This window comes from Rattus rattus, chromosome 7 (assembly GCF_011064425.1).
Source record: "Rattus rattus isolate New Zealand chromosome 7, Rrattus_CSIRO_v1, whole genome shotgun sequence".
NCBI lineage: Eukaryota > Metazoa > Chordata > Mammalia > Rodentia > Muridae > Rattus > Rattus rattus.
In genome coordinates this window covers 113,612,112-113,625,174 of record NC_046160.1, presented here as the reverse complement: position 1 = coordinate 113,625,174, position 13,063 = coordinate 113,612,112, and the positions used below count along the sequence as shown (strand labels likewise).

Genomic DNA, 13,063 nt, shown 5'->3' with positions numbered 1-13,063 from the left:
ACTTCAGGGTCTGGTGACAGGTCTAATTTCACCTGGAGCTTCAACCTTTGTAGGTACCTGGTGTCATCTAAGACAGGGAACCACCTAAAAGGAACATTCCAGACGGGGAAATTCCTTTAGGGCAAATCCCCTAAATGCTGACAACGTGAAAACCAAGGCAGAAGCAATAAATATAATAAAGGCTGGGTCAGCTGGGCCACAAAGAGCAAGGAAAACCATTCATCGATGCTGACAAACTAGGGGAGACAGGCACGGGAGCCCGGAAGTCCATTTTTTGTGGAACCTCCTAGAGTGTCTCGCTTCTGCAGGTGGCGAGACAGGCATGCTAACATGGCTTCCCCAAAGGCAGCTGCACTCCGTGGACACAGCAGCGTTTATTTTCTAGGTTGTGGTGAAGCTTTCTGGTCTGGGACTATAGGATGTGTTCAGTTGGGGGAAGGGATGGGGCTTTATTCTTCCAGGGCCCTTTGAACTATCCCTTGCCAGGGGAAGTCAGGAGTCCCCTCCCCCAGGAGGCACTACTGGTGGCACTGAGTTCCTTACATAAGGATATTCAGCAAGTTCCTGAGGAAGCGGATGAGGACCCACATCACGGATACCCACTCAGGGCTTTGTCCAAGCTCACAGTGGCTCCACTGCTGTTGTTTCTCTTTAGGCTGGTGCTTTCTGGGAACTCCCAGGGCAAAAGCACACCCGGGGAAGTAAGCTAGAGGTGTGCAGACATAGCAATCAACTTCCCCAAACCTCCCCAGAGCTAAGGTTCCTGAGAATCTCTCCTTAGATGACCTCAGTATCAGGTGTTCCGCTCCGCATGAGCTGAGCCTCCGCACAGGGTTGTCCCGAGAACTACAATACACACAATACAATACAATACAATACAATACAATACAATACAATACAATACAATACAATACAATACACAAGTACGTTGTCTACTTTTGTCTAGTCTTGCCCTCATCCACTCAAGCACCCTAGTGACTCTTCGAAGTGGACTGTGATTTAGCTTTAGACCCATCCCTCTCTGGGGCCTTTGACTATAACAGTGGTTCTGAGACTTCCTAATACTGTGACCCTTTAATACGGTTCCTCATATTGTGGTGACCCCCAACCAATAAAGTTATTTTTGTTGCTACTTCATATCTGTAGTTGTGCTACTATTATGAGTTGTGACGCAAATATCTGTGTTTTCTAACGGTCTCAGATGACTCCTGTGAAAGGGTCACTTGATCCCTAGGTTGAGAATCCCTGGTTTATAGTAAAATAGCATCCCTACAAAGCCCCTCTCTTACCCTCACTAGATCACAAGAGCACCAATCACACCATTCTGTAATTACCTGCTCTGCTTCTATGGCCAGAGTGGAAGATAAGAAACCCCATCTAATCATCATGTAGGAGCCAATAAGTGCTAAGGCCTTATATACTGCGGGAACACGCATAGCAGTGCTTAGGCCACTGTTACAGGTCTGCGGGTCTTAGGTATGTTCGCACACATTTCTTGTCTGTCCTTCCTATAGGTTCCTTGGAGGTGTAACAGGCCACTGCCTGGTTGGAATGAGGGTCACACGTCACATGATTTTTTTTTTTTTTTTTTTTTTTTTTTTTTAGTCTCCCAGAGCTACTTAAGGGGAGCACTGAATAGGAAATCTGATTTTATATTCTCTTCTAATGTATGCATTCAACACTATATATTTCTCCTAGGCACTGCCTGCTGTAGTCTACAAATGTTGAGAAGTTTGGATTTTCATTTAAAGTATTTAGATTTTTTTCCCCTGAGATGTTTTCCTTTGACTTGGTATTATGTGGGATACACTGTTTAATCCACCACTGTCTTTTTCTGTTTGTTGATTTCTGTTTTGATTTTATGTGCTCTGGTTTCTGATTTCCATTATCTGTCAGTGTACGTCTTATGACCTAGGGTGATGAATGTTTCCTGTGAATGGAAGAGGCGTGTGTATTCTGCTTCTGTGATGAAGTGGTCCATGGATCTAATTGGTCTGTTACACATCCGGTTAATAGGCATCACTGTGTCCTTACTGACTTTCTGCCTGCCAAATTCATCCATCTTTGATAAAGGGTGAAGTTTCTATCCCTGAAGTGTGTGTGCATGTACACACATGTGTATGCATGTGATTGTGCCTGGACATGTGTGTGTTCTTTGGGTGTTGTTCCTCAGGAGTTTATCCACTTTGCTCTTTGAGGTTGGCCTAGGGTTCACTAATTGGGCTATCTTGTCTGGCTACCGAGTCCCAGAGACAGGGCTGTCTCTGCCTTCCTATATACAGGCATACGGTCCCCACATGGTTTCATGAAGTGCCTGAGGATTGGGGGCATTGGACCCAAGGCTTTATGTATGCTAGGTAAGCACTTATCCATGTACCACATTCCTATCCCTTAATTTAATTATTTGATTTGTTGTGTGGTGCTGGGATGAAATTCAGGCCTCATATATGCTATGTAAGTGCTCTACCACTAAACTAAAGCTTTAGGTCCTTACTGAAGTGACATCCACCCACCAGAGCATGTGACTCTGGCAGGTCTGGCCCCTTCCCCTCATTCCCTTGGCCTTGCTAAAACAAAACAAAACAAACAAAAAACCAACCACTCCTCACCCCAACATAGGTTATATTCCTAAAGGTAGTCCCCAAGGTCTATTTCCTTATTTGGCCACTTCCTCTCCTGAGGCTGGCTACCAAGGTCCAGCCATCAAAGTCTAACCATCAAAAGCCCCCTTTGGCTCCCCTAATTAACATTCACAATTAAAATTAAGCACCTCATGCTAACACAGGCTTTCCATTTTTACCTTTATAAACTGCCATTTGCCTATGGACCATAACTGTCTCCTCTCTACCCAGAGGCAGGCCTTTGTCCCCTTTGCCCCGCTCCCTTGTTCCCTTCCTCTTCATTCTCATCCTCTGTCTCCTGCCTTTGTCTCTTATTTCCCAGCCCTTTGTCCCCTGGGGCAAATCAATCTCTTTTGTGCTGAGAGAACGTGGGGTATCCTGAGCTGACTCCAAGGTTCCCTACACTTACAAGGCTTCATGCAGTGTTCAGCTCACTGGTCCTTCCACCTCCTGCCATGGAGAGCACAGCTCTCTGTTCCTCCACCCGCCTAGGACGGGACGGGGAGCAGCCCTCAGACATGTAACCTGCCCATGACTTAAGACTGGTCTTCCCGGCTCCCCAAACTGTGAGAACAGAATGTCTCTCTTTTAGACTATGCCCAGTTCCAGTTAATTGCTTTATGACAGCACAGATGGACTGAGACACGTGCTGACCCAAGATCATCCACGCCTGAGACGGGAGGCCAAGAGACCCTAGGGCTTGGCCCCAACATCCCCTATAGCTGCTCTCAAAAGAAGGGTTGGTGAGTAGAAGCCTCTGATCCAGAAAGAGCTGAGTCAAGTTGCTGTCACTTAGATGGATTTTCCGAAGCTGCAAAGTCCCTAAAGGCAGGCCCTCAGGCACAGGAAGACCAGGAGCACCCCCCACAGTCAGACCAGGAGCCCCCACATGAAGACCAGGAGTACTCCCCACACACAGACCAGGAGCACTCACACAAAGACCAGGAGCACCCACATGAAGACCAAGAAGACCCACTGTGACACTAATCCATTTTCACCATCAGTTTCCTCTCACCACCAAGATCCTGTGCTCTCCATCTTTCTAAGTCATCTCTCAAGACCTCCCAAGTCCAGTTCTTTCAGAGCCAAACAAACTCCTCCAGCTCCCATGCTAACGTTCACTGGAGAAGCATTGCTGCCCCAGACATCTCATGAGACACTGACTCCTCCTGAGTGCTTCTCTTCTCACCTGTCAGAATCTGCCTTCTAGAGTGCTCCCACGACAACTCTCCTTCTCACGGCCATCTTGCCTTGCATCTTTCCAGTTCCAACTCCGAGGCAGTCACGAAGCTTTTGCTTTTGATGGTTTTCTATAGTGGCTGGTTACTGTCCCTGCTGGCTGCCACACAGCCCAGGGGCCCTAAAGCATCCATCTTACTGGGCTACTTCCTGCTCAAAACCTGTCTGTGACACTACAGACAAAATCCTTAATAGTGTAGTGTGCTCGTCACAGCTGCTGGTGACCCAGTCAAATTCCACCCTTGCAGCCTCGATTTGCCGCCTCTTCAGTGACCGCCTGAGCATGGCTTAGCTTTGGCCCCATTCGCTTCCTTGTTTCTGAGCTTTGACATAGAAGACTGTGGCTTCAGCTTCTCAAGCCTGTTCCCCAAATGTTCTTCCTCATAACTGTTTCTCAACGTCCCAGGCTTACATTACAGGACAGTGGCCTCGTTTCCCTTGGTCAGTACTGAGGTCCTGTCTTAGCCCCTTTATGTTTTCCCTCAGAACCCACTTCGCAGATACTTAGTTTGTCACATGCTTAGCAGCAGAACCGAAAGCTCATAATAAAACAAGATGCTGAAAAAGGAAGGGTAGCATGCATAACTGTGGGGGTGGGGGGAGAGAGAGAGACAGACAGACAGACAGACACACACACACACACACACACACACACACACACACACACACACACACACACACACCAGACATGTAATTACAGTACCCAAGAGATAGAAGATCAAGAATTTGAGGCCAGCCTTGGCTTCAAAAATGCAAAGACAGGAATATAAAAGGGTGGAAAGATGAGGGTATGTAGTTCATGTTTGTAATCCCAACACTTGGGAGGCAGGCATGAGATCTCAAAAACATGTGGAGGAGAAGGAAGAGGAGAGAGGAGGAAGAGGAAAAGGAGGAGGAGGAAGAGGAAGAGAAGGAGGAGGAGGAAGAGAAGGAGGAAGAGGAGGAGGAAGAGGAGGAGGAGGAGGAAGAGGAGGGGGGAGGAGGAGGAAGAGGAGGGGAGGAGGAGGAGGAGGAGGAGGAGGAGGAGGAGGAGGAGGAGGAGGAGATGGTTAAGTTAGTTTCTCAAGGTCCTTAGAGCTAAATTGACTTCCCTGCTTCATCTTGACCCAACCTCAGGTCTGGAAGCTCAAAGCTGGAATGTTGAAGGTAGAAAGAAGTGAATGGTAGCTATTTTAGTCCAAGATCCTATGGCCTCTAAGCAGCCTGGGACACATCTGGTTTTAGAGCAGTCCTCAGGACAGACAGTACAGGAAATGAGGGGTTGTGAGGTGTGAGCTACATGTTGCTAATTATAACTGCCACTGTGCATTGAGTACTTGCTACATGTGGGACTGGTGACTTTGTCCCAGAAATGTCTACATTTAGATACAAAGATGCTGAGTGCTTCCCTGCTGATAAATTCTTTCATGGATCTGCTCCAGCTGTGCCTGAGAGACACCCTCTATTCACAGACGAGGAAACCACAGCACAAGGATGTCAGACGTCTTATCTCACAAATAAAAAAGTCTAGAAACAAGAGTCATTCTTTCCAAAATTCATGTTCTAGAAAAAAATAAAATAAAATGAAGGGGTTTGCACTGACAAGCCTTCAGGCTTGCACACAAAGCAATCGGCCCTGCCTCTCTTCCAGCTAAAACATGGAGTTTCTATACCAATTCCTCCTTTATGAATAACACCTGTTTGTGGACTTGAGCCATTTCCATTTAAAAACAGGTCAGATTTCATTCTAGGGTTTTGGTTGGTGTCAAGAGTATGGAGAGAAGGACTGGAGAGGCAGCTCAGAGGTTAGGAGCACTGACTGCTTTTCCTGAGGTCCCAAGTTCAATTCCCAGCAACCACATGGTGGCTCATAACCATCTTAATGGGATCTGATGACCTCTTCTGGTGTGTCTGAAGACAGCTACAGTGTACTCATATAAATAAAGTAAATAATTCTAAAAAAAAAAAAAAGAAGTCACACTCAAGTATGCAGAGAAGTCAGAGGCCATGCCTCCTCTACTGCCCAGGAGGACCTGAGATCCCTCCTTTGCATGTAGAGTTGAGGATCCCCCGCACCCATCAGCAAAGAATTTGCCATAGTTGTCCAGGAGAAGGATTATTCTCCAGACACTGATACATTCAACTTGACCTAAACCTGCCCACACCCCCGGGAGTGAAGATTTACTCAGAATTGGTGGAGACTCTTCTAAAGCCAGGGTCAGTGGGTCAGAGGCACTGGGTGGGAGTGGTGGGACTGTGGCTTAGGCCCAGAGCACGGCGTAGCACACTTCCTGCATGGACCTGGCCATGCCGCTGCCTCAGGGCTGCTCTGCTAGAGACAGTCCCAAATAGATTTTCCTCTTCCTTTATTCAGCAACCACATGGGAACTGCCATCCCAGGGATATGTTTACCATGGTCACACCTCTATGCGTATTAGTGAAAACAGGCTCAGCTGAATGTTCTTTATCTGGAGGTTTGAAATCTGAAATGCTCCAAATTCCAAGACATTTTTGGCCCACCAACATTATGCCACGAGTGGAAACTTCTATACCTGATGCCAACTGACACATTAAAAGGCTGGTGCCTTGACAAGATTATTTATATATATAAATACATATACACACACATACACACACACATATACATATACACACATCTATATATAAACACACACATACATATATACACACACATACATACACACACATATATACACACATATATGTACACACATACATATATACACACACATATATACACACATATATATACACACACATATCTATATACACACACATATACATACACATATATATACACACACATATATACACACATACACACACACATATAAATCTGTTATATACAGTATGCGTAAAACATAAGCAAGTTTCTTTGTTTAGACTTAAGTCTCCTCCCCAAGACAATGCAGCACATATGCAAAATAATTCAAAATCCAGAGGGAGTCTGCAACACTCCTGGTCTCAAGCATTTGGGGATGCTCCTGTTCTCTAGGGTAGAACATAGGGAGCATTTTGCCCAGTCACACTAGTGGCAAGAGGCAGAGGTGAGAGAAACCAAGCTATGACAACTAAGGCACAGCATTAAAAGAGAGGGTGGAGCCGGGGACCTAGAATTGCTGAGGCAAAGAAACAGCCCAGCCAATGGCCGTGCTCTGGCAGCAGACCTCAAGGAAAGAGGTTTGGGAGCAGCAGTACTATAAAGAGAACAAAATGAGATACACAGATGGCGGGCACCTCCGTGTTTGTGGCAGACATGTAGGAATAAGGATCAAAGAAGAACCAGATGACACAAATGATTTCGGTCTGCGTTTTGATTATGTTCAAGGCAAAGCTGAATCTGAATCCTACCATGTGGCCCTGGTGATGCAGGGAATCCTACCACGTGGCCCTGGGAGAAAATCAAGAACCTGAGAGGTTAGTGCTCCCATTTCTGAATAGCCTGGTATAACCAGCTTGGCAGAAATGCAAGATTTTTCTTTGGAGACACTCGTGTCCCTTCTCTGGGCTATCGCCCAATTGAAGTCGTGAATTGTCAGCTAGGAGAAGGGGAAGCCTGGGCCTCTGGGGCCAGCTAGAGGAGGATTTATATCCCAGGAAGAGATTTCAGAGATTTCTGATTACTTGCCAAACAACCTTGTAGGATGTGCTTGGGATCCAGACAATGACCTGGCTGTGTTGGGCAGGGCCATGCCTCAGCCAGGACTGCTTGGTTATGCATGCCTCTTACCTTCCACTTAAACCTAAACCTCATGTCAGCATCCTGAAGATGGACTTGTGGAGGATAGTCACTGGATCTCTTGTTTTGTTTGCTTTCCCACACTGAGAAGACCCACATTCTCACCCTTTCATCATTACCTATCTGTTTCATTTGCCTGTAGAGGACAAGTGGCCAAGCCCAGCTCGTGGGGGCTGCCAGGGCCCAGGCTCCGATGCCCACAGTTCTGGTAACACCCAACCGTCTTAACCAAACTTTACTCAGCTAAACTTTCACAGGCTCCTGGACCTTCGCAGAAGCCCCTCATATACTGCCTGTTTTAGCAATGACACCTCTAGGTGTGGCAGGAGCCTCCACCCTACTTGTCTGATCATCATTCAGACCCAATCAGGCTTTTCTTGTCTCCCAGCCCCTAAAAGCAGGGCCAATCTGCCCACCTTCAGCCAGCAGCCCATTAGATCGTTCATCCACTGGCCCCCACGTTGCTGTAGATTCCCACCCGTGCAGGCTGTATTGGGATCAGGCCATTCTGCACTTGAGAGCCCAGTGGCTGCAGTGTTTCTGAGCTGAGTCTGTTTTCACTCTACTAACCATTGCCCTACTCTCACTTGCCTTCGTAAGGCTCTGGATTGGCAATGGGACACGAAATCAAACTTCCCATCCTGCTTTCCAAGGGCTGGGTTGCACTTAAGGTACAGAGGCCTAGATGTGATGCCCTAAAGGCAGCAGCAGGTGGGTGGAAAAGGCACACAGGACAGAAGAGCAGAGCAGACAGCTGCTGAGTCACCTCCAGTCTCCCCTCTCCTCTCCAAAACCCTCAGGCACCCTGCCTTGAACCAGTATTTTCTCCCAAGGCCTTGGGCATGCCCCATCTGAGCACTTTCCCAATCCTAGAGCTAACACACGCTCAAGGCACGTGGGTCCTTAAATGTACAGAGGGAACTAACATGTGGCAGCCTAGCCCCGAAGTCATGACTCTCTGTAAGAGACAGTGTGATCTTGAAATCCCAGCCCATCAGTTTGTGGCCTACTGGTCGACCTTCTCTTGGGATGACAAACACATCCAGCATCATGTGACTCCAAAGACACTGTGAAGGTCATATTCCCCTGGCCATATGAAAAATGACCCAGATTCTTGGGGGAACAGGAGACAACCCAAACAACCCCACCCCTTCTGAGTCATCCAAGGACACAATGTACTTCAGTGGTTTGGAAAAACCACGATACTCCCCATCCTCTTTGAGAACCCCACTCCCACCCCAACTCCACAGCCTTTTCCCAGCTCCATGTCTCTACTCTCATACTCGGGGAGCAACTCCCAGAATTCCTTAAAATCCTTCTGCTTGGGGCTGGAGAGATGGCTATGTGGTAGAAAGTACTGCCTGCTCTTCCAGAGGACAGGAGTTCAATTCCCAGCACCCACAGGACAGCTCACAACTGTCTGTAACTCCAGTTCCAGGGCTTCTGACGCCCTCACACAGACACATGAAGGCAAAACACCAATGCACATAAAAACAAAACAGAATATATATATATATATATATATATATATATATATATATATATATATATATATATATACCTCCATCCAGCAGCTCTGCTTTCCTTGACACATAGTTGACTGTTTCACGGTGTCTCCTGCTATTAGGTTTGGTCATGTGACAGAGTTCTAGCTAACAAAATATGGGTATAGGAGACACCTAGACTCTTTTCCCAGAGTCCACACGGTTACCTTGGACCCAACCCTAAAATATGGAGGGTTACGTGCTGAAGGTAACAGAGCATCAGGGTGCCTGCAGGGGACCTAAGTGAGGCACATTTTGCTGTGCTTGGAAATGAACTTCCTGCACCTTTAAGTCATTTCTTGGTATTGTGGCCATTGGCTGATTTCCACATGGCACATCCCCCCATGACGAGAAGAGCCTTTCCACTTCTGTCTCCTTATCTTCCTTGATGCCCTAAGAGGCAGGTGCTTGTGTTCTTTCCACAGGATGCAGCACCTCTGCTGCATAGGGTACACATTCTCTGTGTATTCCTGACTGACCTGGCACTCAGTCTGCAGACCAGGCTGGCCCTGAAGCCGGATCTGCCTACCTCTGCCTTTGAGTGCTGGTATTAAAGGCATATACCACCATGCCTGGCTTGAGGCACACATGTTTTGTTCATGTGGTTTGAGTTGCAGGAAAGACCCTCTCCCAGCAGGATGGGGACCTACCCTACTTTCCTTTTGTAGAAAAACCAGCCCTTTGTTGGATGAACACAAGCAGCTTCAATATTCCAGCCTTAAGGCTTCCTCCTCTTAGATACCCTCACACAATAGATATTCTTTAGCCATTCTTCATCCATGTAGGTTCTCAGTGTTTTGAAAAGCAGGCACCCAGGTTGTACTTACTGTCATTCTACTGTTCACCTAGGGTGACGAGCTTCAGGGAACACCCTGGAATTGTTTCTATGGGTGTCAGCTAGTGCTTAGAATAGTCTATGAATTCTTGTCACAGGCTTCTTAGTTCAAAACCTAACACGTGAACACATGGTCTTTGAAAGGAGGCAGAAGATGGTTCAAAAGAAGGGAGCATAGGTCAGAAGAGGTCCAAACTCCAAGATGTCTTTAATAGTACAAAGCCACCATGGAACCCAGGTATGGTGGTTTGCACCTGTCATAGTAGCAGCGGAAAGGTTGAGCTAGGGGGAGCATGAGTTCGAGGCCAGCCTGGATTATAGACCCTCCAAATAGTTTCCCCACAAACCCACATCTCTTCTGGTAGCCCTGTGTACACCCGGGAGTTTTGCCTTTGGAAGTGCTTGCCCATGCGACCCTAACGAAGGCTCTGGGATAGAGATAGGATAGTGACTGTTGGTTTCATTCCATGGAAGAGAAAGATGAATTTCAGAGAGGCTACATGACACAGGGCAAATCGTGGCTCGAGAATGTAGTAATAAGTCACTGGAACCCAGGACCAGACATCTCATTTCCTCCCCTTTCTCTGTTGTTCTTTGTACTCAGCAAATGAGAGAGAACTTGACCATGGCTACCGGGAAGTAGAGCCTACATATAGGCTGTGAACAGAGAAAGTGAATGGTAAATGTGACTTTGCTTAGTGTTTTGAAACAAGGCACAGGAGACACACCAACATGGGTATCCTCCTAAACTCTTACTTAATCCAAAGTGCTACCTTGGATCCAACCCTAAGGATGATTTTCCCCATTCATGGGGGAGAGAATGTAGGGTCTGTGGCTCGCAGGTTCTGCCGCTGTGGCTTGGAGGGGGGAAGGTGAAGTGAGAACTTACTAGACTTTTCTTCTTTGATGGGGTACTCCAGCACCTCAGTCGAGGTGTTCTTCAGAGAAGGGAAGTGGACACATAGCACCAGTCGCTTCAGGCTGCTGTCTCGGCACACCAGGAACATCTGAAATGGCAGAAGCAGGGGCTCTGTGAATCAGAGGCTTTGGCGGAGGCAAGGGGGGTGGGCAGCAGCAGGATGGAAATCATCCAGAGGGAATCTGAAGCAAACATCTGGGGAAGGTGGTCACCCATCCCCTGAGAAAAGTGAACCTGACCCATATCCAGATTTGAGATCCCCAAGTCTCCATTTACACTGAGCCCATGCACGGCGGATGCATGGGGAGGCTGTGGGATTCTGTATGAGGGTGGTCTGGGATCCAGGCTCAGAAAAGCCTCCATAGTTGGGGGTTGGTTGGATGTCAGTTCATTCTCTAGCACCCAGCTCTTTTGGGGGAGGGGGTGAGAAGGGGGTGGGAAGTATGTTGAAAACAATTATAGGTTATCGGGAAATTTAGACATTTTTTTCCCTTTTGTAAAAATGAAAGTGGCTAATATTCTGTTTGGACCTCGTGGTACCGATTGAGCACATCCTCGTGTGTGCTAAGCAGGGTGCTTCCACTATGCTCCAGCCCTCCTTCCATTCATCGTTCTTTATGTTGAGACAAGGTCTCCTTAAGTTGCCTAGGTTGTACCACTTTCGATCATGGAGTGGCTCTATCCGTCGTGGTCCCCAGGGGCGTGGCCTCCCAGGTGCAATGGAAGGGAGAAGCCTCTCCTTCGTTACAAACTGCTGCTTTATAAAGTCCCTCCCAGGCCCACACTTCCTCCCCAGATGACACTTTCTGGAATGTTCTGACTCCCTCGAACATTCTATCAAGGGAAGGAAAGTGCTCGGTCAGTGTCCCCGTTCCCTCCATACTCACTCTGTCCCTGAACTCTGTCTCCTGGGCTCAGGTCCCAAACAGCTCGGCTAGAAATCCCAAGACTAGGAATGTGGCCAAGCTGTTGAGGTTGGCCGGAGCACAGGGATCCCAGGACATCCCCAAGTGTGAGGACATGACCCCGAGTGTGGGAGGTTCTGGAGAAGACCTCTTCTTAGGTCCCCAATTCTGCTGCCACAACTACTGCTTATTAATCCCACCATGACATAGCCAGATCATCATAGGCATGAATGTAGTGTCGTTAATAAAACACACAGTGGGCTCACTGTTCTGGTCCACAGCAGCTATGAATGCAGGGTTGCAATAAAACTCACAGTGGGCTCACCGCTCCTGGTCCTCGGCGGCTGGCATGTACTGTCTCCCCAGTTGGCCCCAAGCCTGAACTTGCAACTTCTCATGCTAAGTCTACGAGGGGTGTGGTAATGAGGAGACAGAGGAGAGTCAGGTAATCCTGTTCTTAAGATGGAACAGGATGTTCCACCATCTCGCCAGGCTCTTGAAGGTTGCTTTGCTATGAGCATGCATGGCCCATGTGGAAGTTAGCTGAGGTGGGAAATGGGAGACCAGTATCTCTCTTTCTCTGGGCAGGGTGGAGAGAATATGAGAACCAGAAGCAGAAGTGGGGAGAAGAGGAGTTGCTGGTCTGTTTCCTTGCTTCTAGATGCTTCCATCTAGACCTTACTCCCTAGAGACAATGGCTGAGACACTGACCTTGAACTGTCGCAAGGATATCTCTCAAATACGAAGCTACTTTGTTTCCTCCACAAGTTCAAGGTCAACTTGCTTCTTTGCCCACAGATCTGTGGGAACTGGAGGGGCTGGAGGAAATGCATGTCAATGAATGTATGAGTGGGTGTGCCATAATATGAAATACAGCTGGTCTTTGTTTCCAGTTCTTGGTTCAGAGCTTCAAAACCCTGGGAATTTCCTGAGGCAGGGGCATCTGTCATTTGTAAGAACTTTTCCAGACCAGGCATGGTGTTATGCTAACAGGAGCCCTTGGTTTCAGAGGAGGGCTGAACAGGGATTTCAGACCAGCCCTGCCCTGACCTAGGGGCGATGAGCAGAGTTGGGGTGGGTACCATTTCATTCCTGCCTATGCAATGAGACCCCAGTAAAATGCAGCTGGCTAGATCTGGGAGCACATGTTGGAATTCTAGGGTTTCTGTCCTCCTATGAGTCTCTGTAAACTAGAAAAGTGACAGGGTGTGCAGGGGGCTCCCGGGCAGGAAAACCAGACTTCCTTAATTACAAGCTGCAG

At 47.7% G+C, this 13,063-nt stretch overlaps 1 protein-coding gene across 1 annotated transcript in view; it reads right to left on the bottom strand.

Annotated features, from left to right (window-relative positions):
• The window catches only part of Rin3 (Ras and Rab interactor 3), a 73,279-nt gene that overhangs the window by 51,402 nt on the left and 8,814 nt on the right, over nucleotides 1-13,063 (bottom strand). The window contains exon 2 of the mRNA XM_032908270.1: nucleotides 10,868-10,985. Within this exon, the coding sequence (XP_032764161.1) occupies nucleotides 10,868-10,985 (118 nt within the window). The remainder of the gene's footprint in view (nucleotides 1-10,867; nucleotides 10,986-13,063) is intronic.